General features: G+C 40.6%; 1 protein-coding gene across 3 annotated transcripts in view; it reads left to right on the top strand.

Annotated features, from left to right (window-relative positions):
* Positions 1-257: 257 nt before the first annotated feature.
* The window catches only part of arfgef1 (ADP-ribosylation factor guanine nucleotide-exchange factor 1 (brefeldin A-inhibited)), a 211,658-nt gene continuing 186,426 nt past the window's right edge, over positions 258-25,489 (top strand). For 2 of the 3 annotated variants that reach the window (XM_063064749.1, XM_063064740.1), the window contains exon 1: positions 259-671. In XM_063064749.1, coding sequence (XP_062920819.1) covers positions 548-671 — 124 coding nt within the window. In that variant the 5' untranslated portion in view covers positions 259-547. Of the gene's footprint in view, positions 672-25,489 lie in introns of all 3 variants that reach the window. The other variant, XM_063064730.1, reaches the window with a different exon arrangement.

Raw genomic sequence — 25,489 nt, 5'->3', positions numbered from 1 at the left:
TCGTTGACAGAATTTCGTTTGGGTTCTGTTTTTAAGAAGCACCTTGTATATGATGGGCATGATGAATTAAATTGTGTTACAGGTTGATAAAGTCAACAAGAAGGCCATTCTTTTTTTTTATATTTTGCATCTCCCGTGTCTCCGTTTCGCTGCCGTCCGGGAGGATTAAGGCAGCAGGAGGCGAACGTGTCTGTGAGCCGGGTGCAGGGAACCGGCAGCCCGCTCGCGGCGCGCGTTTCTTTGCTGCAGCCCGGGCGTGACGCTCGTGACGCTGCTTCCTTCCAACATGGCGATGGAAGGCCGGTAATGGGGGAGCTCGGTGCTCGGCACAGGAACACCACAGCTCCGGTTACACCGAGCTGCTCACCGTTCCGCCTGCATCGGCGGCACCCTGTGCAGCCCCTCTCTCCTTTTTGGTCGATCGGGCAGGTCTCAAGGGGGGCAGAGAAAAAGAAAGACCAGCGAATAAATTAATAATAATCGGGAAATCCAGCAGGAGAGAGAGTGGGGAGAGAGCCCCCGGCCGCTTTCGAGGGGCCAGCGCGTCATGTATGAAGGGAAAAAGACGAAAAACATGTTTCTCACCAGGGCGCTTGAGAAGATTCTGGCGGATAAGGAGGTGAAGAAGGCGCATCACTCTCAGTTGCGCAAAGCCTGCGAGGTGGCACTGGGTAAGAAAAGACGATTTCACATATTTATAATAAACAACTGTACTGAGGTTAAAATTTGCAAACACGGTGGCGCTTAACTGTAGTTTCCAAATGTAAATAATTTAATGTTTAAATTATGTCTTTATGCATGAATATAGCATAAACACAGGTTTGTGTCAAGCAAGTGCAGGGCCCAAGTCATTTGACATAGTGTAGTATTGTAGCATTGTACTTCCTAGTATCATACACAAAATGCTGGTGGACCGCAGCAGGCCGGGCAGCATCTATAGGAAGAGGTACAGTCGACGTTTCGGGCCGAGACCATTCGTCAGGACTAACTGAAAGAAGAGATAGTAAGAGATTTGAAAGGCGGGGGGGGGGGGGAGAACCGAAATGATAGGAGAAGACAGGAGGGGGAGGGATGGAGCCAAGAGCTGGAAGCTCTTCCTAGTATATTTGTTTAAGTGGGAAAGGTCATTGTTTCCCTTGTAGAATAATAAAATTAGGGGGGAAAAAAAGGATATTGGCAAGGTTCAAGCCAGATGACACTACAAAGTAATTAAGACTATTCTCTTAGACTAAAAGGGGGGAGTGTTTGGAAACTGGAATATTTGTATATCTGCAATGTCATGATGATCAGAAAATACTGGATAATCTTCCCAACTCTACACAGGTATTATAGGAAAGGGAAGGAAGCAAAAGAAAGGGAGAAGACAGTTGCAGTCAATTGATATGTGGATAAGACCTGTAAGGAGTGACAAGTCAATGAATAAGAAGTTTACTTTTATGGTCTCTACAATCTAATCTATAATGGTTTATATTAATTACTCAGAAATGTCAGATCTTTATAACTTTGAAATGTAAAGATAAAGGCTACATAATACTGGATGAGAATGGACAAGGAAGTGGAAACCTTGTGCAGCCTAATGATGCAAGATGACACCAGCTTTTTCAGTTATTTAAATTTGCCAGGAAGGAAATTTATTTGAACATATGAGCAAGTTACTATCACTTACACAAAGTGATTGAAATATTTTGATATGAATTTCTGTGAAATGCAGGCCAAGTTGATAACTAGGGAGATCAAGGTTTTGATGCAGATGTGATTTAAAAAAAAGTGTGCAAAGGCTATGTTGGGATAGGGGTTGAATACTTTGCGATATTCAAAATGTAGAAAAATAGAAGGCTTACTGTCAAAGGATATCAAACCCGTAGGTAAAGCTATCAATGTTTTAATAATTGCTTTTAAGATTGTATTGCATGTTAATTTTAACAATGTTTAATGGTTAACAGCTGAATGCCTGAGTTGTGGTAAAATTTTCAAGGTGGGAAAATGGCAAGGTTGGTAATTATTAATGGGACAAAATATCTTTACTGGAATATGATAAACTATAGAGAATATTGCTTTGCAAATCTCTTCACTGTGTTGATGTTTTGCATAAATGCAAATTGCTTGTGTTAACTTTTTAGAATTTTATATTGCTATCCATGATAAATTAACTAGTACTTTAGCCAGTGTCATTCAGTAGTGCATTTGCTACACATTGCAGATAAAGTCAAGAGAGATGTAAACCAATGTGAATATTGCTATGTGAATTAATATTTTAAAAATAAAAATTCTATGATATTTGCAGCTATCTGTACTTTAGCACACGTTGGCTTAATGTGGATCTTCTCCTTCTCAGTTCATTTACTCAGGTTGACACTGCTGAAACACTTACTAACCAGATCAGCAGTTGGGTAAAATTTTATTAAACAATGCAAACTTTGAGATCATTAGCAAAGAGTTGGGCAGTGTGGTGTATAGTTATATGTCAGATTATTATCCCCGGGAATAGGCCTTGAAGTGATTGTGAATTATTGTAGGTTGATATCTGATTAGGAAGGTCTTGCTGTAGATACTTTTGTTTACAGGTATAGTAAGTAAGTCAAATAACAAGCATAATAACACAGCTGGTGTAGCCTGGCCTCAATTTATCAGAAGGATGGTTTATTGCTTGATTTTTGAAAAAACAAATGAAATTGAATGTACATGTTAGTTGAACAAAATGCTGACTGGGCCTGCACTGTATGGAAATTGTAGACGTTGCTTAGCAAAATTAATAATTCATTTAATCAACCTGTTGGTCTAATACCAAAGCACATTTTTTTAAAGCTTGTTTAACATCTATTGGTTGTTTAGCCATATACTTTCAATTTTACTGTGCTGCAACCTTGTCTCATCAAATTTGAAAACATAGTTTTGGCCCATTGGTTTGCTATAAACTCGTTAGAAATAAAAATGGAATTAATTGTTGAGTGAACAGTTTAATTAGTACCAATATTTCCTCTCACTCCCACCTACTTTAAAAAGTGCATAGCTGTTTTTGTTGAAGGAGCAAGGAGTTGAGGGTTTATTTTGCGGGGAAGGTTTACAATTGATTACACCAGCTAAGCAGATAAAATAGTAGTATCACGTTTCCAATAACAAAAGAAGTTGATGTGTTTCCAATAGTAGAAGAAATTGACAGTATATGTTTTGAGTAATTCTCAGCTCTGCACTAAATTCATCTATTTACTGCACCAGAATTCTATTTCTTACATTTTGCTTGTACTTTAATGATTGCATCTTGCAGTGTTGAGTGCATTTTCAAATTAAATTCAATCCATGGGGTGTTTATGCTCAACCTCCAGTATAGATTTTCAATTTATTTTACTTTTATTTTGGTTAGACTTTTAGCAAGTCAAATAAATTGTTTTAAAATTGTGGAGATTGTGTAGTTTTTTTTTGTGGTGGTGGTTTCTGTAACTGGTGAAGGTGAATCATGTATTGAGATGTGCAAACGGTACAATAAAATATACCAAGCACATGATGGTTTTCTTAGATGTGGCTAGTTAGATTTCCTAGATGAATGTTTACCTTTTTGTTATATCTTAAAGGTTAACAGCCTTTTACTCCTGGATACTTGGGTTATGAATGGGCTTGTTACTTTAAATATAGGAGCTGGAGAAAATCAAAATGAAAATTATATTTATTTCTTAATTCTCCATTTATCGTACTTGATAAACAATACTACTAGGTTCTCTTATAATGCATTGGTAACAAAATCATTTCAATTTTATCTTGAAGATAGGATATAGCATTATACGGACAAATAGTGTAAGCCGACACCAATGTAACCTGATTTCTTGTGCGATACAGAACAGCATTTATATCTTAAAACCACCGAGGACTAGGCAGAAGTGTTGAATTAATTGTGAACAAATGACCTTTGGTGGGATTACACTGAATGTGTTTTGGACACTCTGTCCAAGGTGGCTACCCAGCTTGAGTGAGTGTTTCTGGTTGCAGGGAGCAGACTAAGCAAGCTCTCTACAGTTAAGAAGTGGAGCAGGCTGCATAAGCTACATTGCCCTCGGGTGGCATACCATTGAGATCCCACTCCCAGAATCCTTCAGTCTTTGATGGCTCATTGCTGAGATGTGTGAAACTTACTCAAATCAATTTTTAAAAACATCTAAGTTTAAAAAGCAAAATTAAATTGAATTTAATGATTAAAAGCAAAATAAGTCTAACACTTGCTTTAGTATTTTTTCACTGATTGTCTCCTTTCAAAGTGTGTAATCATAAATCTGAAGGTCCAAATCCACCACTGCTGCATGTAGTAATGGGCTTAATGGTGGAGCAGGAGCAGGGCATCAGATATTATGGCACCTGACCTTGGGCAGGGGCAGGAGCAGGGCATCAGATATTATGGCACCTGACCTTGGGCAGGGGCAGGAGCAGGGCATCAGATATTATGGCACCTGACCTTGGGCTGGGGCAGGGGCAGGGCATCAGATATTATGGCACCTGACCTTGGGCAGGGGCAGGGGCAGGGCATCAGATATTATGGCACCTGACCTTGGGCAGGGGCAGGGCATCAGATATTATGGCACCTGACCTTGGGCAGGGGCAGGGCATCAGATATTATGGCACCTGACCTTGGGCAGGGGCAGGAGCAGGGCATCAGATATTATGGCACCTGACCTTGGGCAGGGGCAGGAGCAGGGCATCAGATATTATGGCACCTGACCTTGGGCAGGGGCAGGGCATCAGATATTATGGCACCTGACCTTGGGCAGGGGCAGGGGCAGGGCATCAGATATTATGGCACCTGACCTTGGGCCTGTTTATTTGGTTGAGTGCTGGATGCTCTGAACTGAATGGCTGAGGGCCTGAGTTGTTGATTATCAGCCAGCTTAATTTGGCCCAATGTTTTGTGATTTTTCCCACCCTTCCCCCATTTAGGAAAATCACAATCTTCAGCTGTGACCTGACAGTATCGATCAGACATCAATTGTTTTGCTTATTAGGTATTGATTGAACTTTGTTGTAATCCATGCTGCAAAGGATGCATTCTGTTACAAATGGGAAGCAGGATAGTTACTTTCTTTCTCTCTGATTTTTGAGGGGGTGTCAGAGTAAAATATCCATGCAAAACCCAGAAATACAGAATACAAAGTAATTTTGGAGATGTCTGTACAACAATTCTGTTGAATAATTCCTTGTTCATTGGAGGTAAAAATGAGTATATATGAATTTTTAAATTAAAGTTGTTTGCTAAATCCATTTGTTTTATATTTCAGTATACAAAATTCTGTATAGTCTAAGCCACATTTTGTCTTTGTTATCATATCACTTCATCAGTGATGAATGTTAGCCTTGATTTGTAACTGTACTTTATCAGTGAATTAATGACTTTTTTAAAGTAAAGTAATTACCTGATGGCACTTGTTTAATTCAATGTTGGTAACCCTGCTATTTATGTCAACCTTGTTGTAAAGCTGGAAGAGCTGGATGTGAAGTGATCGAACTGGTCAGCTCTATTTGTACTCTCTATTTTGGGTCTCTGGCATAAACTGACTTTTGTATTGCTGTGTACAGATGCAGCTCAGAGTCGAAGTGACCTTTAAGAAGGATGTAGCTCTATGAAGCTAATAGTCACAAGTAAACAATCTCTGGCCTCATGGGGGAATGATGAGGAGAGAGGAAACTCAGGATATGATTATTATAGATTGAGATTGTGTTTACTAACACATTGTATCAGATTAGTTTATGCCAATTACAATAATTTAGTGGAACATAGCAATAGAAATATAGTATAATCAGGATTCATCTTAAATTGGGTTTTGTTTATTTTCTATGAAGTATTTTGTCTTAAAAATATAACCATGATGAGGACTGGAAACAAAATCTTGATCCATTAATCTATGTATTGCGGCATTGCTGACTATTTAGGTGTGGCAGTTTAACGATAAACAATGGATATTAGTGACTTTGGTAAATGGACAAACTATATCCAAGTACAGGAAAAATAAAGGCATGCACCAAAGCAATTTGGAACAAAATTTATTTATATTTTTATTTGGAAATGCAGCACAGGCTAATAGCATAGCAATAGGATGATAATACATATGAATGAGTGGCTGAGGAAGTGGTGCAGAGGGCAGGGTTTCAGATTTCTGAATCATTGGGATCTTTTCTGGGGGAAGGTATGACCTGTACACCAGAGTTCAAGGGGGACCGATATCCTCGCAGACAGGTTTGCTAGAGTTTTTGGGGAGGATTTAAACTAAGTTGCAGGGGGATGGGACCCAGAGTGATCGGGCTGACGATGGGGCAGTTGATATACAAGTCAATACAGTGTGTATTGAGAACAAGGAGGAAGGACAGGATTGGGAAAAATTGCAGTCAGTGAGATGAGTTGAAGTAAATCATGGGAGACATGGGGGCAAAATCGAAAATGGTGATTAGGCACTGGACTGAAAGTGTTATATTTGAATGTAATCAGTATACAGAATGAGGTAGATGATCTTGTAGTGCAGTTAGAGGTTGGTAAGAATGACGTATGGACATCACTGAGATGTGGTTGAAAGATGAATATCCAAGGACAAACCTTGTATCAAAAGGATAGGCAGGTAGACGGAGGGAGTGGGGTGACTGTGTTGCTAAAAATGAAATCAAAACCTTAGAAAGAGGTGATATAGTATTGGAAGATGTCAAATCCTTGTGGGTAGAGTTCAGAAACTGCAAGGGCGAAAAGACCCTTAATGGAATTATATATACAGGCCCCCAAACAGTAGCCAGGATGTAAGATATAAATTTCAACTGGAAATAGAAAAGGCATGTAATGACGGCAATATTACAATAATCATGGGGGATTCCAATATGCAAGTAATTAGGAAAACTAGGTTAGTGCTGGATCCCAAAAGAGGGAATTTGTAAAATGCCCATGAGATGGCTTTTTAGAGCTACTTGTAGTTGAGCTCACTAGGGGAAAAGCAATTCTGGATTGGGTGTTGTGTAATGAACCAGATTTGATTTGGGAGCTTAAGGTAAAGGAACCCTTAGGAGACAGTGATCATAATATGATAGATTTCACCCGGCAGTTTGAGAGGGAAAGGCTAGAATTAGATATGTATCAGTATTCAGTGGAGTAAAGGGAATTACAGAGGCAGGAGAAAGGAGGTGGTCAAAGTTGATTGGAAGGGGACACTAGCAGGATATTTGGCAGAACAGCAATGGTTGGCGTTTCTGAGGGCAATTCAGAACATGCAGGATAGATGCATCCCAAAGATGAAGAAGTATGCTAAAGGAAGAGTGAAGCAACCGTGGCTGACAAGGGAAGTGGAACAGCATGAAAGCAAAGGAGAGGGCATATAATACAGCAAAAATTAGTGAGAAGTTTGAAGATCGGGAAGCTTTCAAAAACCGACAGAAGACAACTAAAAAAACATAAGGAAAAAAAAGATTAAGTATGAAGTTAAGCTAGCCAATAATATCACAGAATATTGATATATCTATCCCATCATCTCCCACCCTCAGTTTAATCCTAGCCTAAACACAGGAGAATTTACAATGACCAATTAATTTACCAACTGGTACGTCTTTGGAATATGGGAGGAAACAGGAGCACCTCGAGGAAATCCACACAGTCACAGAAAGAACATGTAAACTGCTTGGAGGCAGTGGTGGGACCCAGGTCACTGGTACTATAAAGCATTTTGCTTATCACTGTTTTACCGTTCAGCCCCATATGTTCTGGTTTTCTCAGATATATAAAGAGTAAAGGAGGCGAGAGTGGATATTGAACTGGTGGAAAATTGCGCTAAAGAGATAGTAATAGGAGATAAAGAATTGGTGGATGAAATTAATAAGTATTTTGTGTCAATCTTCACTGTGAAAACACTAGCAATATGCCAGAAATTGAGTGGGAAGTTGGTCAGAAGTGTGTGTTGCTGCTTTATTGGGGAAAAGATGCTTGGAAAGCTGAAATCGATGAAGGAATATAAATCACCTGGACCAAATGGACAACACCCCAGGGTTTTGAAAGAGGAAGGTGAAGAGATTGTGGAGGCATTAGTAATGATCTTTAAGGAATCAATGGATTATGGTATGTTTCCAGAGGATTGGAAAATTGCAAATGTTACTCCATTCTTTAAGAAGGAAGGGAGGTAGAAGAAAGGAAATTATAGGCCAGTTAGCCTGATCTCAGTAGTTGGGGAGATGTTGAAGTACATTATTAAGGATGAGGTTTCTGGGTACTTGGAGGCATGTAATAAACTAGGCTAAAGTCAGCATGGTTTCCATAAGGGGAAATCATGTTTGACAGATCTATCGGAATTCTTTGAGGAAATAACAGGCAGAACAGACAAAGGAGATTCAGTTGATGCTGTTTTCTTTAATTTTCACAAGGCTTTTGACAAGATGCTGCACATGAGGCTGCTTAACAAGATAAGAGCCCATGGTTTTACAGGAAAGAAAATAGCATGGATAGAGTTTGGTTGACTACAGGAGCCAAAGACTCGGAAAAATGGGGGCCTATTCTAGTTGGCTACTGGTTACTAATGGTTCACAAGGGTTGTTATTGGAACTGCTTCTTTTCATGTTACAGGTAGCCCCCCGTTTTCTGAACGTTCACTTTATGACACCTCACTGTTACAAAAGACCTACATTAGTTACCTGTTTTTGCTAACAGAATGTGTTTTCACTGTTACAAAAAAAGGCAGCGTGTGCCCCAAACAGCCAAGCTCCTCCCCCGGAACTGCATTCTAGCCGGCATTGCTTAAACACGTGCTTTATCTCGATTTATTTTGTGCATCCGTTAGCAAGATGAGTTCTAAGGTATCGGAAAAGCCTAAGAGAGCTCGTAAGGGTGTTACACTTAGTGTAAAACTAGACATAATTAAGCGTTTCGATCGCGGTGAACGAAGTAAGGACATTGTCCTCGCGTTGAACTTGCCTGCGTCCACCATTCGCACTATATATACTGCAGAGAGAAAGAATTTTGAAAGCTTCCAATGTTACTGTTGGTTCTGCTTGTAGCAAAGTGGTCTGTCTTAGTCGGCATCCAATAATGGATAAAATGGAAAGTCTATTGTTTGAGTGGATTGATGGGTGTACAAAGCCTGGTGTTCCGTTAAGTTTTCTTATACTTAAGGAGAAATCAGTCAGTCTTTTTAATAAACTGAAACAGAAAGCACTGGACGCTGGTGATGAAAGTGTTGCGAAAGTGGAATTTAAAGGTAGTCATGGGTGGTTTGATTGGTTTCTGAGGCGAGGGCAGCTTCATAGTTTAAGCAGTGGTCCCCAACCTCCGGGCCACGGATGGATACATTGCCACGAAGAATGCAGTGGTGCAGCGGTAGTCAGAACGCACCCAGCACATCTTTAAGAAAAGAGCTGAAATAAACAAGTTAATCCCTTACTCACTCTTCCTTCAGTTAGTCCTGACGAAGGGTCTCGGCCTGAAACGTCGACTGCGCCTCTTCCTATAGATGCTGCTTGGCCTGCTGCGTTCACCAGCAACTTTGATGTATGTTGCGTTAATTAATTAGGTGCTGCCCAGCATGTAAATGTCGGCCCAGATCAGAGGCGATTGCCGATTGCGTCAGGTGGTTACTCGTATAAGCAAGTGTTTAACTGTGACAAAACTGCAACTTATTGGAGTCTTCCCGATTCCGGTAGGTGAAACTACTCTGTACTGTACATACATTATTTCTACTTTATATGGGCTGTGTGTTTTTATGTGTTATTTGGTATGATTTAGCAGTTTCATAGCTTAAAGGTTACTGGAGAGTGTGTTTCTACTGAGAGCGCTTGCGCCATGTTTTTGCCAAGAGTGCTGCCGTGAGATTTTCGCTGTGCTAGACAGTGCTGCAGAAAAGTATTTCTACTTTATATAGGCTGTGTATTTATCATATCATTCCTGCTTTTACTATATGTTACTGTTATTTTAGGTTTTGTGTGTTATTTGGCATGATTTTGTAGGTTATTTTTTTGGGTCTGGGAATGCTCAAAAATTTTTCCCATATTAATAAATGGTAATTGATTATTCACTTTACGACATTCCGGCTTATGAATTGTTTCACAGGAACGCTCTACCTTCGGATAGCGGGGGAAACCTGTATATGTCAACGATTTGGATGGCGGATTTGGTGGTTTTGTGACAAGTTTGCAAACAATACAAAGATAGGTGGAGGGGCAAGTAACATTGAGGAAGCAGGGAGTATGCAGAAGGACTTAGACAGATTGGGAGAATGGGCAAAGAGTGGCAGATGGAAAATAGTGTTGGAAAGTGTATGGCCATGCACTTTGGGAGAAGGAATAAAGGTGTAGACTATTTTCTAAATGGAAAGAAAATTCAAAAATCAGAGGTACAAAGGGGCTTGGGAATTGTTGTGCAAGATTCCCTAAGGTTAACTTGCAGGTTGAGTCGGTGCAGTGTTATCATTCATTTTGAGAGGATTAGAATGTAAGAGCAAAGATTTGATGCTGAGGCTTTATAAGACATTTATTTGTCAGACTGCTCTTGGAGTATTGTGAGCAGTTTTGGGCCCCTTATCTAAGAACAGATGTGCTGGCATTGGAGATGGTCCAGTGAAGGTTCATGAGAAGGAATCCAGGAATGAAAATGTTAGTGTATGAGGAGCTTTTGACTCTGGGCCTGTACTCACTGGAATTCAGAAAAATGAGGGGTGACCTCATTGATACCTATCTAATGCTGAATGGCCTCAAAACAGTGGATGTGGAGAGGATGTTTCCTGTGGTGGGGAGTCTAAGACCAGAGTGTATAGCCTCCATAGAGGGATGCCCATTTAGAACAAAGATGAGAAGGAATTTCTTTAGCTAGAGGGTGCTGAATCTGTGGTATTCGATATTGCAGACAGCTGTGGAGACCAAGTTATTGAGTATATTTAAAGCGGACATTAATAGTTTCTTGGTTAATCAGGGCGTCAAAAGCTACGGGAAGAAGACAGGAGAATTGGATTGAGAGGGATAATAAATGGACCATGATGGAATGGCAGAGCAGACTCGATGAGACAAATGGCCTAATTCTGCTCCTGGTTCTTCTGTTCTAATAAAGAAGTTGCAGATCCAGTTGCAGAGGGATTTCATAGGGCCAGATCATGAAGTTGATGATGTATTTGGAGGGCACAATTATTGAACATCAAGCTGTAGCTGGTAAACAGCAACTTGACATGTGTTTCTGAAGCATTTCATTTTGATTAATTTATGTGCCTCCATCAGTAATCATTGAGGCAGGATGTTGAACTCGGAGTTGCAGACTCATCCTGAAATCCTTGGGTGGGGGGGAGGGGGGAAGTGGGGCTCGTGTGGGTGTGTCCTCGGTTTAAGTGTGCATAAAAGACATTGATCTTGTCCAACAGTGATGGATCAAAGCTCAAAGTAAATTTATTGTGTTACGTACCCCGTAACTGGGTTGCCAAACCAGCAGAAATGGATCACTCAGTTGGAGTCTGGATTACTAGAACTAAGAAAGTTTTATTAAAGAAACAAGCAACACAGTAATCGAAAGGATAATAAATGCAACAGTTCAGCAATGATAAACACACGTGCACAGAATTAAGATAACAGCATCAATCAAGCTCTATCGTTGTCTAGGGGTAAATGACCAAATTTCAAAGTGACACAAAAGTTCAGTCCAATTTAGTTCAGTTCGCAGTAATCGTTGCCATGGCGATGGACAAAGTGGGGGGAGAGAGAGAGAGAGAGAGAGAACGGGAACGACTGATCATTCAGAAACGGCTTCCACTCACAGACCGGTGAGATTTGCTCACAAGCAGCTTTTGGGCAGGTCCTTGGTGATGTCACCTGAGGTCACCGACTGTGACCCCTCCTCCAGATGCGGTCGATCCTCTGCAGTGAACCCGGCACCCAAGCAAGGGCGGACACACACCGGGTTCCCGCTGATCGTACCTTTCCACCCTGTGCGTTGTCCGGTACTTCCCACCGACTCGTGAGAGGTGCACCGCTTCCAGGGTCTCGTTACCTCGGGTGTCGTGTGTCCTGCCTTAGCGAACCTGTCCCTTTTTATCCCCCTGCTGGGGTATCGCCTGTCCATCACTTCAAACAGTTCAGGGTTCAAAGGGGGAGCCGCTCCAGACAGCTCTCCACACATCTCCAGGTGCTGTTTCATTGTGTCCCTTATCTCTCTCTTGAAGACAGGTGGCAGACCAACTGCTGATCACATAGGACAGCTAACATCTTATCTATGTGTATTCTCGTCACAATTGACAAAGTACATGCATGTCACCACGTACAATCCTAAGATTCGCTTTCTTCAGTGCCTGCTCATTAAATCCATAATAGAATAACAACCATAATAGGACCCTTGGGGAACAGTGATCACAATATGATCGATTTCACATTGAAATTTGAGAGGGAAAAAATAAAATCCAATGTGTCGCTATTTCAGTGGAATAAAGGAAATTACAGTGGCATGAGAGGGGAACTGGCTGAAGTTGACTGGAAAGGGACATTTGCAGGAAGGACAGCAGAGCAGCAATGGCTGGAGTTTCTGCGAAAAATGAGGGAAGTGCAAGACAGGTATATTCCAAGTAAGAAGAAATTTTTGTGGAAGAAGGACATGACCATGGCTGACAAGTAAAGTTAGAGCCAAAGTAAAAGCAAAATAGAGGGCATACAAGGAAGCCAGACCTAGTGGGAAGATAGAGGATTGGGAAGCTTTTAAAAACTTGCAGAAGGAAACTAAGAAGGTCATTAGGAAGAAAAAGATGAATTATGAAAAGAAGCTGGTGACTCATATCAAAGAAGATACTAAAAGCTTTTTTAAGTATATAAAGGGTAAAAGAGAGTCAAGGGTAGATATATGACCATTACAAAATGATGCTGGAGATATTGTAATGAGAGATGCAGAGATGGCAGAGGAACTGAATGCATATTTTGCATCAGTCTTCACAGTGGAAGACGTCTGCAGTCTACCGGACATTCAGGAGTGTCAGGGAAGTAAAGTTTGTGCAGTGAAAATTACGACTGACAAGGTGCTCAGGAAACTTAGTGGTCTGACGGCATATAAATCTCCTGGACCTGGTGAAATTCACCCACGGGTTCTGAAGGAATTAGCTGGATTTTTTTGCTACGAGCGGCTATGGAGGCTAAGTCATTGGGCGCATTTAAGGCAGAGATAGATAGGTTCTTAATTAGCCAGGGCATCAAAGGGTATGGGATGAAGGCAGGGGAGTGGGGATGACTGGAAGAATTGGATCAGCCCATGATTGAATGGCAGAGCAGACTCGATGGGACGAATGACCTACTTCTCCTGTATCTTACGGTCTTACGGAATCAATGAATGACTGCAGCAATTGGGTATTCAAACAGTGTGCACAAGATAACAAATTAAGCAAATACAAAAGGAAATTATAAATAAGCAATAATAGCAAGATACTATATAAGTAATCCTTGAAAGTGAGTCCATAGATTGTGGAAACATTTCAATGCTGGGGCAAGTGGATTTGAGTGAAGTTATCCCCTTTTGGTCCATAAGCCTGATGGTTGGGGGGTAATAACTATTCCTGGACATGGTGGTTTGACTCCTTCCTGATATTTATGCAAACCAGTCCACCATGGAGTAATATTATACAAGCCCTGCCACAGCTGTTGGACATACATCTGTGACTTTTGTTTAGTCCAAAATTACCTCTTTGTACTCTTGATTGCCTTCCAGAAGCCATACCTGGATTTATTAAAGGACTCTGGGTCATCAGTCCTAAACATTTTTACAACTCTAGCCTTCAGCATATTATGAATCTCCTAATTCGTCCATGGCTTCTGATTTTGGAAGATTCAGTGTTTTATTTTTGTGGGTATGTACTTGTCAATATGGATGCTGATAGGTTGGTGAAGATTCTTGAACATTTAGTTAGATCTGCTGAATAATCCTTGAGCATGGTCAGTCCACTAAACCATCCCGAGTAAAGTCTCCCACTGTGATGTGACAGTCATTCGGATACACTGCTTTGCTGTTTTTTTATATGCCATTTAGTTCCTTGAGTGCTAGCTTGATGTCTTAGACTTCAGTCAGGATGACTTCTGCAGTAAGATCAATGGTTTGCACTTCACTGTCAGATGTTCCAGGTTGTAGGAGCAGGACGAGACCGCTGTGTCAATATATCGTGGCTCATTTATCAAAAAGCAGACATTATGGCCTTTTCCCTTACCCAATGCTGCCATCTGGCCTATACTGTGGATTGTAAAACCCCCAGACTAGAACACCACAGGATTCTGGTTAATTGGGACACATACATTTTGGACCAATTAAGCAGCTACTACAATTAGCTATGGTCATGGAAATAGTTAAAATGGTATAAAAAAAAAGACAAACTGAGTAATAAATTATTTATTTAAATGAAATTAGAACACTACCAATACTACTGCAGTACTATAAAACTGTTTTAGTTCCCAATACCTATTGACAGAGGAATTCATCCATGTCACGTTCTTTTGACTGTAATCAGGACAGATTATGGACTGTCGTCATACAAAGCTGTTGATAATTGCATCCTCGATATTCATTTTCATTGTAGCATTCAAGTTTATTGTCAATATCTTCAAATTCTTCATAGTCCCTAACTTGTTGAAATTGTGAAATTGTTTCATTTTCACTCCTAGCCCTTTCTGGCATCTCCAAGCCTGATTGCTAGAAACCACAGTGAGCGAAACAGTTCTGAATTATCTTGCTGCTTATTTCTTGCCACTGTTAGTGACAAAAATCACTGTTTTTTGAACACCAACACACGCAACTGATACTATTTAAAGCTGTTTACTCGAAGTAGTGTTGTGTCTAACAATCACGCAAATGCATGTGACTTTCGCTAGCTAGAAACTGTTTGGCATAGCCTTCTGTCCCAATTAAGCGGCATAGTGTTCCAAATAAACAAAGGAAAATTTGGCAATTTTCCCAATTACTTTTTGTGTTTTAAGAATTGTCTGAAAAAGCGGCTGCACCCTGATTAACTGATGACCCAATTAACTGGAATCCACTGTATATGTAGATTGTAATGTAAAGGAAGCTTGCAATTCTACAAAAGGCTCTAGGAATCTGCTTGAAGCAACAGTAAAGGAAGAAAACTTGGAGTTTTCAGAATGTCATGGGGGGGGTGGGGTGGAATGAGAGAAATTTTTCTTAGGTTATCCTAAAACACTGAATGGGAAATGCAGGGCATTTAAAGTGCAGTTGCAGTCATCATGTAGTAACTTTCTGTAGCCAGTTTACAAGCTCTCACAAAGCAATGTGATAATTACTAGTCTGTTCCTTGAAGTTGAAGAAAGAACAATGTAAAGGGTAATACCCTTGTTCCTTCTTGAAGTTGTACAATAGGATCGTGTGCATCCACCGAAGAGAGCAGATAGGATTTTAATTTAACAACCCTCTCTTACAGTTCAGCTAGGGCTGCTATCAGTCCAATATTGTTCGGCGTTTCCTGTACCAAAAAAGAAATTTGGCTGCAGACATGATTTTGATATAGGACATCAATTTTCCACATATGCAGAGTATAGAGGATAATCAGACAGATGACAGACCAGAAATCATCAGGCTAGGCCAAACACCATAAAAGAAGCATCCATGATGTAACCACTTTTTTGCTGGTGGGGGTGGAGGGGGGTGCGTTGCCTTTCTGCTGCTTGTGTGTGGGAGAGGGAGTGTTGGGGGGACCTTGTATAGCTGCAAACCAAATTTGGAAGTACTGTACTTAGATTTCTTAATGAATGTTGTTCTTATTATAGAATGCTTCCTTCACTACATATCTGATGCACCTGTTCTTCTACTTGTGCTGATACCGTTGACTTGGCTTACTTTATTCAGTCTCCTCCAGTTATGGGGCAACTTCACCAGGAGTGGCAAGGCTTTATGCATCATCAGACTTGTGAGGTGGTGGAGTCCATTTATTGGTGTTTTGTTAACAATTGCAGTATCAGTGTTCACATCCTTCCCATTGCTTCAATGGTTCAACATCACAGTCCAGAAGCCTTGAATACTGCTGCCTCTTGCACCTCTGAAAGGAAGCTGAATCTGGAGCAGAAAGGAATGAGAGTGAGAATGCTTGAGAGTTAGTTTAGAGGTGGTGTACTTGTATGCAAGCTCTTAAGTCATAGAAACAGGTTCTTCCTCCCACCTATTCTAGCTGACTGTGTACCCATTTACAATAATCCTGTTTATCAGGTTTCAGAAGTCTGCTCTATGAAAAGTTTCTTATATATATCTCATCATTTTGTATACCTCTATTAATTTTTCTCTTAGCTTCCTCCACTCAAAGGAAAATAAATCTAATCTGTCCAGATTGTCCCTATAAATGAAACATTCCATTCCAAGCAACATCATGCTAAATCTCTTGTGCGTCTTCTCCGTTGCGATCACATACTTGTACCACGTCAGCTGTGACTTAACCAAAGTTTTCTAAGCACCCATGCTCTTCTATATCCAACTAATGAAGGCCAGCATTCAATATCTCTTCTCATCCCTTGCCCTACCTTTTGGGATCAGTGGAATGTCCATCATTTTGTTTGCAGTTCTCTGTCATTCATGATGTATGTCCCATCCATATTTGACCTCCTAAAAGGCATCACCTTGCACTTGTTGGGATCAATTTTCATCTGCCGTTACTCCATGTCCTAAAGCATAAAATCTCTTTTTTAATTATTCCAATCTGGGATGGTGTAGGTTAGTTGAAGAAATTGTGTGTGCATAAATTTATGGGGCTAGTGATACACTTGAGTCAAATCCAAGCCACAAGTTATCCCTTATGGAGATAAAGTGACCTCTGCATTAGGTAGGGGAGAAGTTTGCGTTCCTAGAAATATGATCCTTGCCACGATTTTTCTGAAACAGAAGCTATGCATTTTGTGAATGTTTCAAGAAATGTTAGTGGAAAAGAAACTTCCTTTCTATATAAATTCTGTGAGTGAATTGTATTCCATTTCTCAGATATTTTGGTATTGATTTGTGGTTTCTGCAAGGTTGAATTTGTTATCTGAAATTCACAATGTTATCAACCTCAGTTCAGTTTTCCATCACCACTGAACTGGAATTACTCAATATTTTATACTTGGGTCCCTATGGTAGTACCTTTTATCATTAACATTCTGATTTGATAAGAGTGCTATTATATGATTTCAGCAAACAATTAAATATTTTGAAATGTACTCATTAATATGATGCATGGAAACTTGGCTACTAATTTCACAATGTGATAATGCAAACTCGTTAATAATCATTTAAACTGGCCCTGCCTGGTGAAAGATAATTATTGGACAAGCCATAAGATAATTGGCCTGTCCGAGGAAATTTAATGCTAAACTGTTAGATCTCAAGACGAAATGGAAGCTGGCTCGGGTGATTGCCAGGACAGAGGAACAGGGTATGAGCCACGTTGCACCAGGAACAGAAATACTGAGGGCACTTTGCACCTGATGACCTTGTTTTTTGCCTGCTATCGAGAAACTATCACTTCTGTATCCCCAATTTTTGTTGAACTTTTCTTAATCACTCCAAACAATTTTTACGTACCTTGGCTCCTCCAAATCAGATTCGCAGTAGCTTCAGATAGCCAGTTGACAGTGGTGAACGTTGGATCGGTGGGGCTAGTTGCCAAAGAGTATGGTCTTGCTCTTCCTACAGTTGATTTTAGCCTTCAAGGCTAGCTCAAAATGTTCGCAGATGTGAATCAATCTGTCAACCGATGTTGAATCCAACTGAAAATGGTAGCATTGTCAGGAACAATATTATAATAAAAACAAAATGTTGGAAATGAGTCTGGCAGGAGCATTGGAGGGAAAGGCCAAATCAATATATCAGGCTGATGACTGGTATCAGATTTTGAAATCATATGTATTTTAAATTTTAGAGAGGTAAAAAAATACAGAGAGATACAAAGGACTGTCTCTGACAGGGAATCCCGAAGACATTGATGGCATCTACTCAGATGATTTGTCAGGAGAAGACACAAACACAAATGACGAAAATAGAGGAGTGAGGGGGACGAGAAGGAAATGGTAGAGATGCAAGACGTTGATCAGAAGATCTGAAACAAAAATAGAGAATGCTGAGAACTCTCAGCAAACCAAGCAGAATCTACAAAAAGAAGAGCCAGTGCCCTTGATTGAATTCTTTACAGCAAAGCTTTTTAGTTTCAACATATGCAGGAAAGGGTGCAAAGAAGATCAATGAAAATATATCCAGGACTGACTACAGATGTGAGATTCAGAAGGTGGTTGGGCAGGCTAGAAGTTTATTCATTTGACTAAGGGATGACCTTATAGATGGGTATAAAATGATTGAGGGCATATATTAGGTGAATCCACAGTCGATTACCCAGGGAAAGAGCATGGAAAAACTAGAGAACACTGATTTAAATTGAAAGGGTAAAGTTTTTTAAAGGGATTTCAGAACATCTTTTTCATGCATGGGGTGGTGCATATATGGAACAAAGTTCAAGATAAATTTATTGTCAGAGTACATATTTGTCACTATATACAACCCTGAGATTCATTTTCATGCAGGCAAAAATAGTACCTAGATGATGGATGCTGTTTTCCTACAATGGCCCTCTGTGTAGATGTGCTCAGTGGTGGGGAGTGTTTACCAATGATGGACTGTGCCATATCCACCACCTTTTGTAGGCTTTTCTATTCAAGGGCATTGGTGCTTCTGTACCAGGCCATGATGCAAACCGTCAATACATTCTCCAGCATACATGTATAGAAGTTTGCCAGAGTTTTAGATGGCATGCTGAATCTTCGCAAACTTATAAGAAAGTAGATGTGCTGCTGTGCTTTCTTCGTAATGGCGTTACGTGCTTGACCCAGGACAGATCATCTGAAATGATAACACCAAGGAATTTAAAGTTGCTGACCATCTCCACTTCTGATATCTCAATGAGAACTGGCTCATGGACTCAGGTTTTCTCCTCCTGAAATCAATAATCAGCTTCTTAGTCTTGCTGACATTGAGTAAAAGATTGCTGTTGTGGCACCACTCAGCCAAAATTTTAATCTCTCTCCTATACGTTGATTCCTCATCACCTTTGATCCAATGCTGTCATCAGCAAATTTAACTGTGGCCTTGGAGCTGTGTTCAGCCACACAATTATAAGTATAAAGTGAGTAGAGCGGGTGGAGGGGCGCTAAGCAGAGAACCTTGTGGTACACCTGTGAGCTGATGGAGATTGTGGAGGAAAAGTTGATGCCAAACCAAACTAATTTGGGTTTGCAAGTGAGGAAATTGAGGATCCATTTACACAAGGTGGTATTGAGGCCAAGGTCTTGAAGCTTATTGATTAGTTTTGAGGGGATGATAATATTGAATGCAGAGCTAAGTCAATAAAGAGTATCCTGATGTATGCATCCTGGCTGTCCAGATACTCCAGGGTTCAGTGAAGAGCCTTTAAAATGGTATCTGCTATTGACTTGCGACGGTAGACAACTTTGAGCGGATCCAATTTGCTTCTCGGACAGGAGTTAATGTTTCTTCAGCAATATCTCACAGCACTTCATAGTGGAAGTAAGTACTACTGAATGATAGTACTTTGAGGCAGGCTACCACATTCTTCTTGGGCACCAGTACAATTGAAACCAGTTGATCAGTTCAGGTCATTAGTATCTGGCCAGTACCCCATCTGGGCTAGATGCTTTCCACGGGTTCGCCTTCATGGAGGATGCTCCCTGAGGAAGTATGTAAGGTAGGTTCAGTAACATTTAAAAGTCAGGTGGAAGCTATATAAAAAGGAAAGTTTTAAAGGGATATTGGTCAAACACAGGCAAATGTAATTAGCTTAGATAAGCATCCTGGTCAGCAAATAAAATGGCTCTGACTAACTTGATTGGAAAGATTGGTAGTTTTTCTGCTTTACTTGTATATTGTTTTTGTTTATACATATTTGCACTTTGTAGTGAGTTAATTTTGCTTGTACAATAGCTTGCATGAAACATTTAATTTCTTAAATAGTATATGTTATGCTGCAAACAACGTGTGCTTGCCTTTTTGGCATAAGCTCTCTAGGTGTCTTAAAAAAAGTACATTGGAACAAAATTTTTAGACTGCAACTACCAAAGGTGTAGCAGCAGAGTAGAACAGCTGTGAGTAAATTTCTGGCTTATGTTTTATAACACTTGAGCTAATTGGAAACAACAAAGTTCATCATCTGTCCATGATACAGAATGTATTGGATAATGACCACATTAAATGTGCGATTTCACAGCAAATGATCGTCAGTATTCTTTTTGGTGCAGGCTTAACATAGACACTTTTCTGTCCTAGGGCTGATGGATGCGAAGTATGTCAAAAGTTTTTGCATTAATATCAGATATCCTTTTTAACCCAAATATTACTATTTGTTAAATTTGCCTGCTGGAATTATTTCAAATCCACAGATAGTGAAAAGCACAAGAGAAAGTTGTGTAATTTTCATTAGCTTTAATATTTGTGTTATGATAGTTAAAATTAGCAGGAAGACAGTGGAAATAATGACTAGTTTTCAAAATGTAGTCCAGGTTAGAACTTGAGTTTTTTATCTGCCTTTATTTGTAATCATCTGGATGATTAATCACTTCAGAAGTATTTGGGGAAAAAACCTTACGTTGTCATATTGTTAATTTTAATTCATATACAGCAAATTAAAAATTTTGGTGAGGTAAATCAGTGTCCTTATTTTTCCTTACCACCATGTGGGTGCTGAAACAGCCCTTCCAAATGAGGCAGAGATTCACGTGCACTTCTTTCAGCATATTCTATGCACTCAATGCTCACAAAGTGGCCTCTTCTATATTGGTGACTTTTGTAGAGCACTTGTACTCTGTTTGCAACACCATCCTAAGCTTCCAGTTGTATGTCGTTTCAATTTCCCTTTCCATTCTTACACAAACTTGTCTGTCCTCGGCCCACTCCACTGCCACAGTAAGGTCAAATGCAAACCAAAAGGACTGCACTTCAGAGTCCATTTGGTTGCTAGAGCTGAATGATATGAATATCAATTTTTCCAAATTTCTGTCAATTAACTTCTATGTTCGTTTCCTAAACCTGCTTGTCCACCCCAAGTAGCTCTTCCATTATTCACTTTTTCCATTAGTACCCCTCCCCTCACAAACGCCGCTTCCACTTCTGCGTTTACCTGGATTTTTTTTTTCTGTTGGCTCACCTTTCTTATCCGTTCTCTCATTATTTGGTCTCTCTTATTACCTGTCAACCTATATCTCAACGTATTTCCCTTCTCTTCTCGCAACTGGATCCATCTACCCATTATTTCCACACCCACCCCCTAATCTGGTTCCACTTTTTACCTGTCAGCTTCTGTCTGGCCCTTCCTTCTCACTAATAAACTGGCCATCTTCCTTCTGGATTCTGTCTTGTTCAGTCAATGCTTTACTTTGCCTCCACAGATGCTGATCGGCTTTCATTCCGCTGATTTCTACCATTATTTTATTTTTGTCCAGATTCCAATCTTTTGTGTCTCTAAGCTAGTTTACTTTTTTAGTTGAAATGAAGTCACTGAAATGAGCAGTGTGACATAATGTTTCTTGTCACCATTTGCTTGAGTGAGGAAGGAATATCACTTTTTACTATTTGCATTGTCTAATTCCTTATCTGTGACTCTTTGATTGCATTTGTTAAAATATGCCCCTCACGTTGCTCTTTCTGTTCCATCTGTCGGTCTGTATATTTGAAGTTCACATTTTCTTGTGTTGATTTAATGTAATGGCTTATAGCCAATTTATGATAGATTGAACTTCTTTACTTGCACTCGTGTTCCTTGGATTTGCTGATAGCTTTGGTGAAGTACAAATTTGAAATAGTATGAGAAGCACACCATAACTAGGATGGAGAAGTTACTTGCCAGTGAAAATTGAAGAGCATGGATACAGTTAAAACAGTATGTTAATATAGGGTGATTATTCTGATAGCAATATAGCAATCTCTTGTGGAGAAGAAAGGACAGAAATATATAGTAGAAAACTGGGAGGTTGGAGTGAACTGACAAACAAATATCAGAGTGAACAAGCAGTTGGCATTGTGGGTTTCGCTTGTCGAAATTCTCCGCTGCATCTGTTTCCAGTATGCAGCTTTCCATTCCAGGATATCAGAAATGTTCTCCTTCAAAGAATGGGGTTTCTCCTCCTCCATCATTGATACTGTGCTCATCCGCATCTCCTCCATTTTCGGAACATCTGCACTCACCACAGCTTCCCACCGCCTTAAGGACAAGAGGAACCCTATCACTGTTACCTACCTCCCCATGAGCCTCCTCATCTAACACATCTTTCTCCGCAACTTCTGCCTTCTCCAAAGGAATACTGCCACGAAACATATCTTTACCTCCTCCTCCCCCATCCCACTTTCTGCAGGGATCATGGTTCCCTCTGTGATTCCTTTGTCCATTCATCCTTCCCCACTAATCTCCCTCCTGGTACTTAACCGTATAAGCACCAAAGTCCTACACCTGACCATTCACTTCCTCCCTTACCTCCATTCAGGACACCAGGCAGTCCTTCCACGTGAGGCAATGCTTCACCTGCGAATTTGCTGGGGTTATCTATTGTGTCCAGTATTCCAATGCGGCCTCCTCTACATTGGTGAGAGTGGTCGTAAATTGGGGAACCACTTTGTCAAGTACCTCTGCTCCATTTGCCAAAAGCGGAACTTTCCCACGGCCAAACATTTTAATTTTGATTCCCGTTCCTATTCTAACATTCCATAAGACCATAATACATCAGAGCAGAATTAGGCCATTCAGCCTATCGAGTCTTCTCCGCCATTCCATCATGGCTGATCCCAGAGCCCACTCAACCCCATATACCTGCCTTCTCGCCATATCCTTTGATGCCCTGACAGATCAGGAAACAATCAATTTCCGCCTTAAATATACCCACGGACTTGGTCTCCACCGCAGTCTGTGGCGGAGCACTCCACAGATTCAATACTCTCTAGCTAACAAAAAAATCTTCCTTACCTCTGTTCTAAAAGATCGCCCCTCCGTTTTGAGGCTGTGCCCTGTAATTCTGGATACCCCCACCATAGGAAACACACTCTCCACATCCACCCTGTCTAGTCCTTTTAACATTCGGTTAAGTTTCAATGAGATCCCCCTATATTCTTCTAAATTCCAGTGAGTACAGGCCCAAAGCTGCCAAATGCTCCTCATATGTTAACCCCTTCATTCATGGAATCATCCTCGTGAACCTCCTCTGAACTCTGTCAGATAACAACACATCCTTTCTGAGATATGGTGCCCAAAACTGTTGACAATGCTCCATGTGCAGCCTGACTAGTGACTTATAAAGGCTCAGTGATATCTACTTGCTTTTATTTTCTATTTCCCCTTGAAATAAATGTCAACATTGCATTTGCCTTCTTTACCGTTGACTCAACCTGGAAATTAACCTGGGAGTCTTGCACAAGGACTCCTAAGTCCCATTGCATCTCTTATGTTTGAACCTTCTCTCCATTTAGAAATCGTCGTCTCGTCGTCTGAACCCTCAGTGCCTAGGTGGCACATGGGGCCTCCACAAGGGTCTTCCATTTCTGTGGTCTTTCATTCTGCTGCTCGCCGTTACCCAGTTCATGCCTACTTCTTTCAGTTCTGCTTTCACAGATCTTTGCCACATCCATTTAGAAATAGTCCTCACTATTGTTTCTTTTACCAAAATGCATTATCATAATTTCCCAACACTATATTCCATTTGCCACTCCATGTTGGTCCATAGGGTCCTCTTGTGCCACGAGGAGGCCACCCTCAGGGTGGAGGAGCAACACCTTGTATTCCATCCCCCCTCCCCTCTTCTTCCATTTCATACTCTAGTGTCTTGCCTCTTATTTGCTTATCACCTCCCTCTGGTGCCCCTCCTCCTTCTATTTCTCTTGTGATCCACTCTCGTCTCCTATCATTCCTCCTTCTCCAGCCCTTTAACTTTCCTTCTCATTTGGCTTCACCTTCTCGCTATCCTCCTCCTCTCCCCCGCCCCCAACCTTTTTATTCTGGCATCTTCCCCCTTCCTTTCCAGTTCTGAATAAGGGTCTCAGCCAGAAACGTCAACTGTTTATTTATTTTCATAGATGCAACCTGACCTGCTGAGTTTCTTGAAGAAAGCTTGTCTGGTTTCACTGACTCAGTTATTGAGTCCTGTGATGCAACCTCAGACTAAATGTTTGTGATGTCTTCAGTGCAGTGAGCAAAATATATTCATTCTTAATCAAATTTCAAGAGCTCAAAGTAAAGTAAATGTAAAATCAGAGTACGGAATATATCACAATATACAACCCTGAGATTCACTTTTTAGTAGGCATACACAATAAATCCAAGAAACACAAATGGAATCAATGAAGGACCATACCCAACAGAGTAAACAATCAATGAGCAAAAGAGCTACCTGCAATATCGTGCTGTGGCTCACCTGCACCATCTTGCCACTCACATCAAACAGATACGACCCATCTCATCTTTATCCCAGTTACTAACCTGAATAAAAACTTTGTTATTTTGTCATTCGTAGCTTGAATCAGCCAGCATCAACTTCCCACATCCTAAGAAGTTTACTTCTGCTTACTTCTGGTTCATCAAAGTAATACACTACTAAAACATCTTGAAGTAAATTTAAAAACCTGGTCTGTTCCTTGCTCTTGAATTCTGGCTGGTGCTTCTTCTCAGAAAGTATCCACCATGGTCTTTACAAGATGTCAGAGTTGTTTTGAATTAATTAATTGTCAAATGCATGTTTAACTAATGATAGTATGCTTGCTTGTGTTGGCGCGTGGCCAAGTGGTTCAGGCGTCGGTCTAGTGATCTGAAGGTTGCTAGTTCGAGCCTTAGCTGAGGCAGCGTGTTGTGTCCTTGAGCAATGCACTTAACCACACATTGCTCCGAGACGACACCAGTGCCAAGCTGTATCGTCCCTAGTGCCCTTCCCTTGTACAACATTGGTGACGTGAAGAGGGGAGACTTGCAGCATGGGCAACTGCTGGTCTTCCATACAACCTTTCCTAGACCTGTGCCCTGGAACCTTCCAAGGCGCAAATCCATGATCTCATGAGACTAACAGATGCCTATATAAGTATGCTTGCTTAAAGCAGTGTAACAATGAAAAAATAAGAACCAGAATAATTTTCTCTCATTCATACAAATGTCAAACTATTTTTGATATTTTCAAAAATAACCTTATGGTTCCTGAATTATGGTGCTCATCACAAGGGACTAGATTGTAGTCATTTTGAACAGAACAATGCTAAGTACACTCAGAATGCAGTGAAAGAACTTAGTGGATTTTGAATTTTTACAGCGTATTCACTACTTACAGCCCATAAAATCCCTGATCTCTGCTTGTCAATGATTCCTGACTATGATCAACAGAAGGGATCTTTACAGTGCTAAATTTTGTCTTGAATAGTCAGCTGTTGTTAATGGGCTGGTAATCATTTTGCAAAGCGGCTGGTCTCCTGCATTTGAGTTGCCTCTCATCTGTCTTTGCATAGCTGATCCAGTATTGCCAAGGGTGACTATTGCCCTTTGGC

Source organism: Mobula hypostoma, chromosome 1, assembly GCF_963921235.1.
Source record: "Mobula hypostoma chromosome 1, sMobHyp1.1, whole genome shotgun sequence".
NCBI lineage: Eukaryota > Metazoa > Chordata > Chondrichthyes > Myliobatiformes > Myliobatidae > Mobula > Mobula hypostoma.
This window is presented reverse-complemented; position numbering and strand designations above follow the sequence as displayed.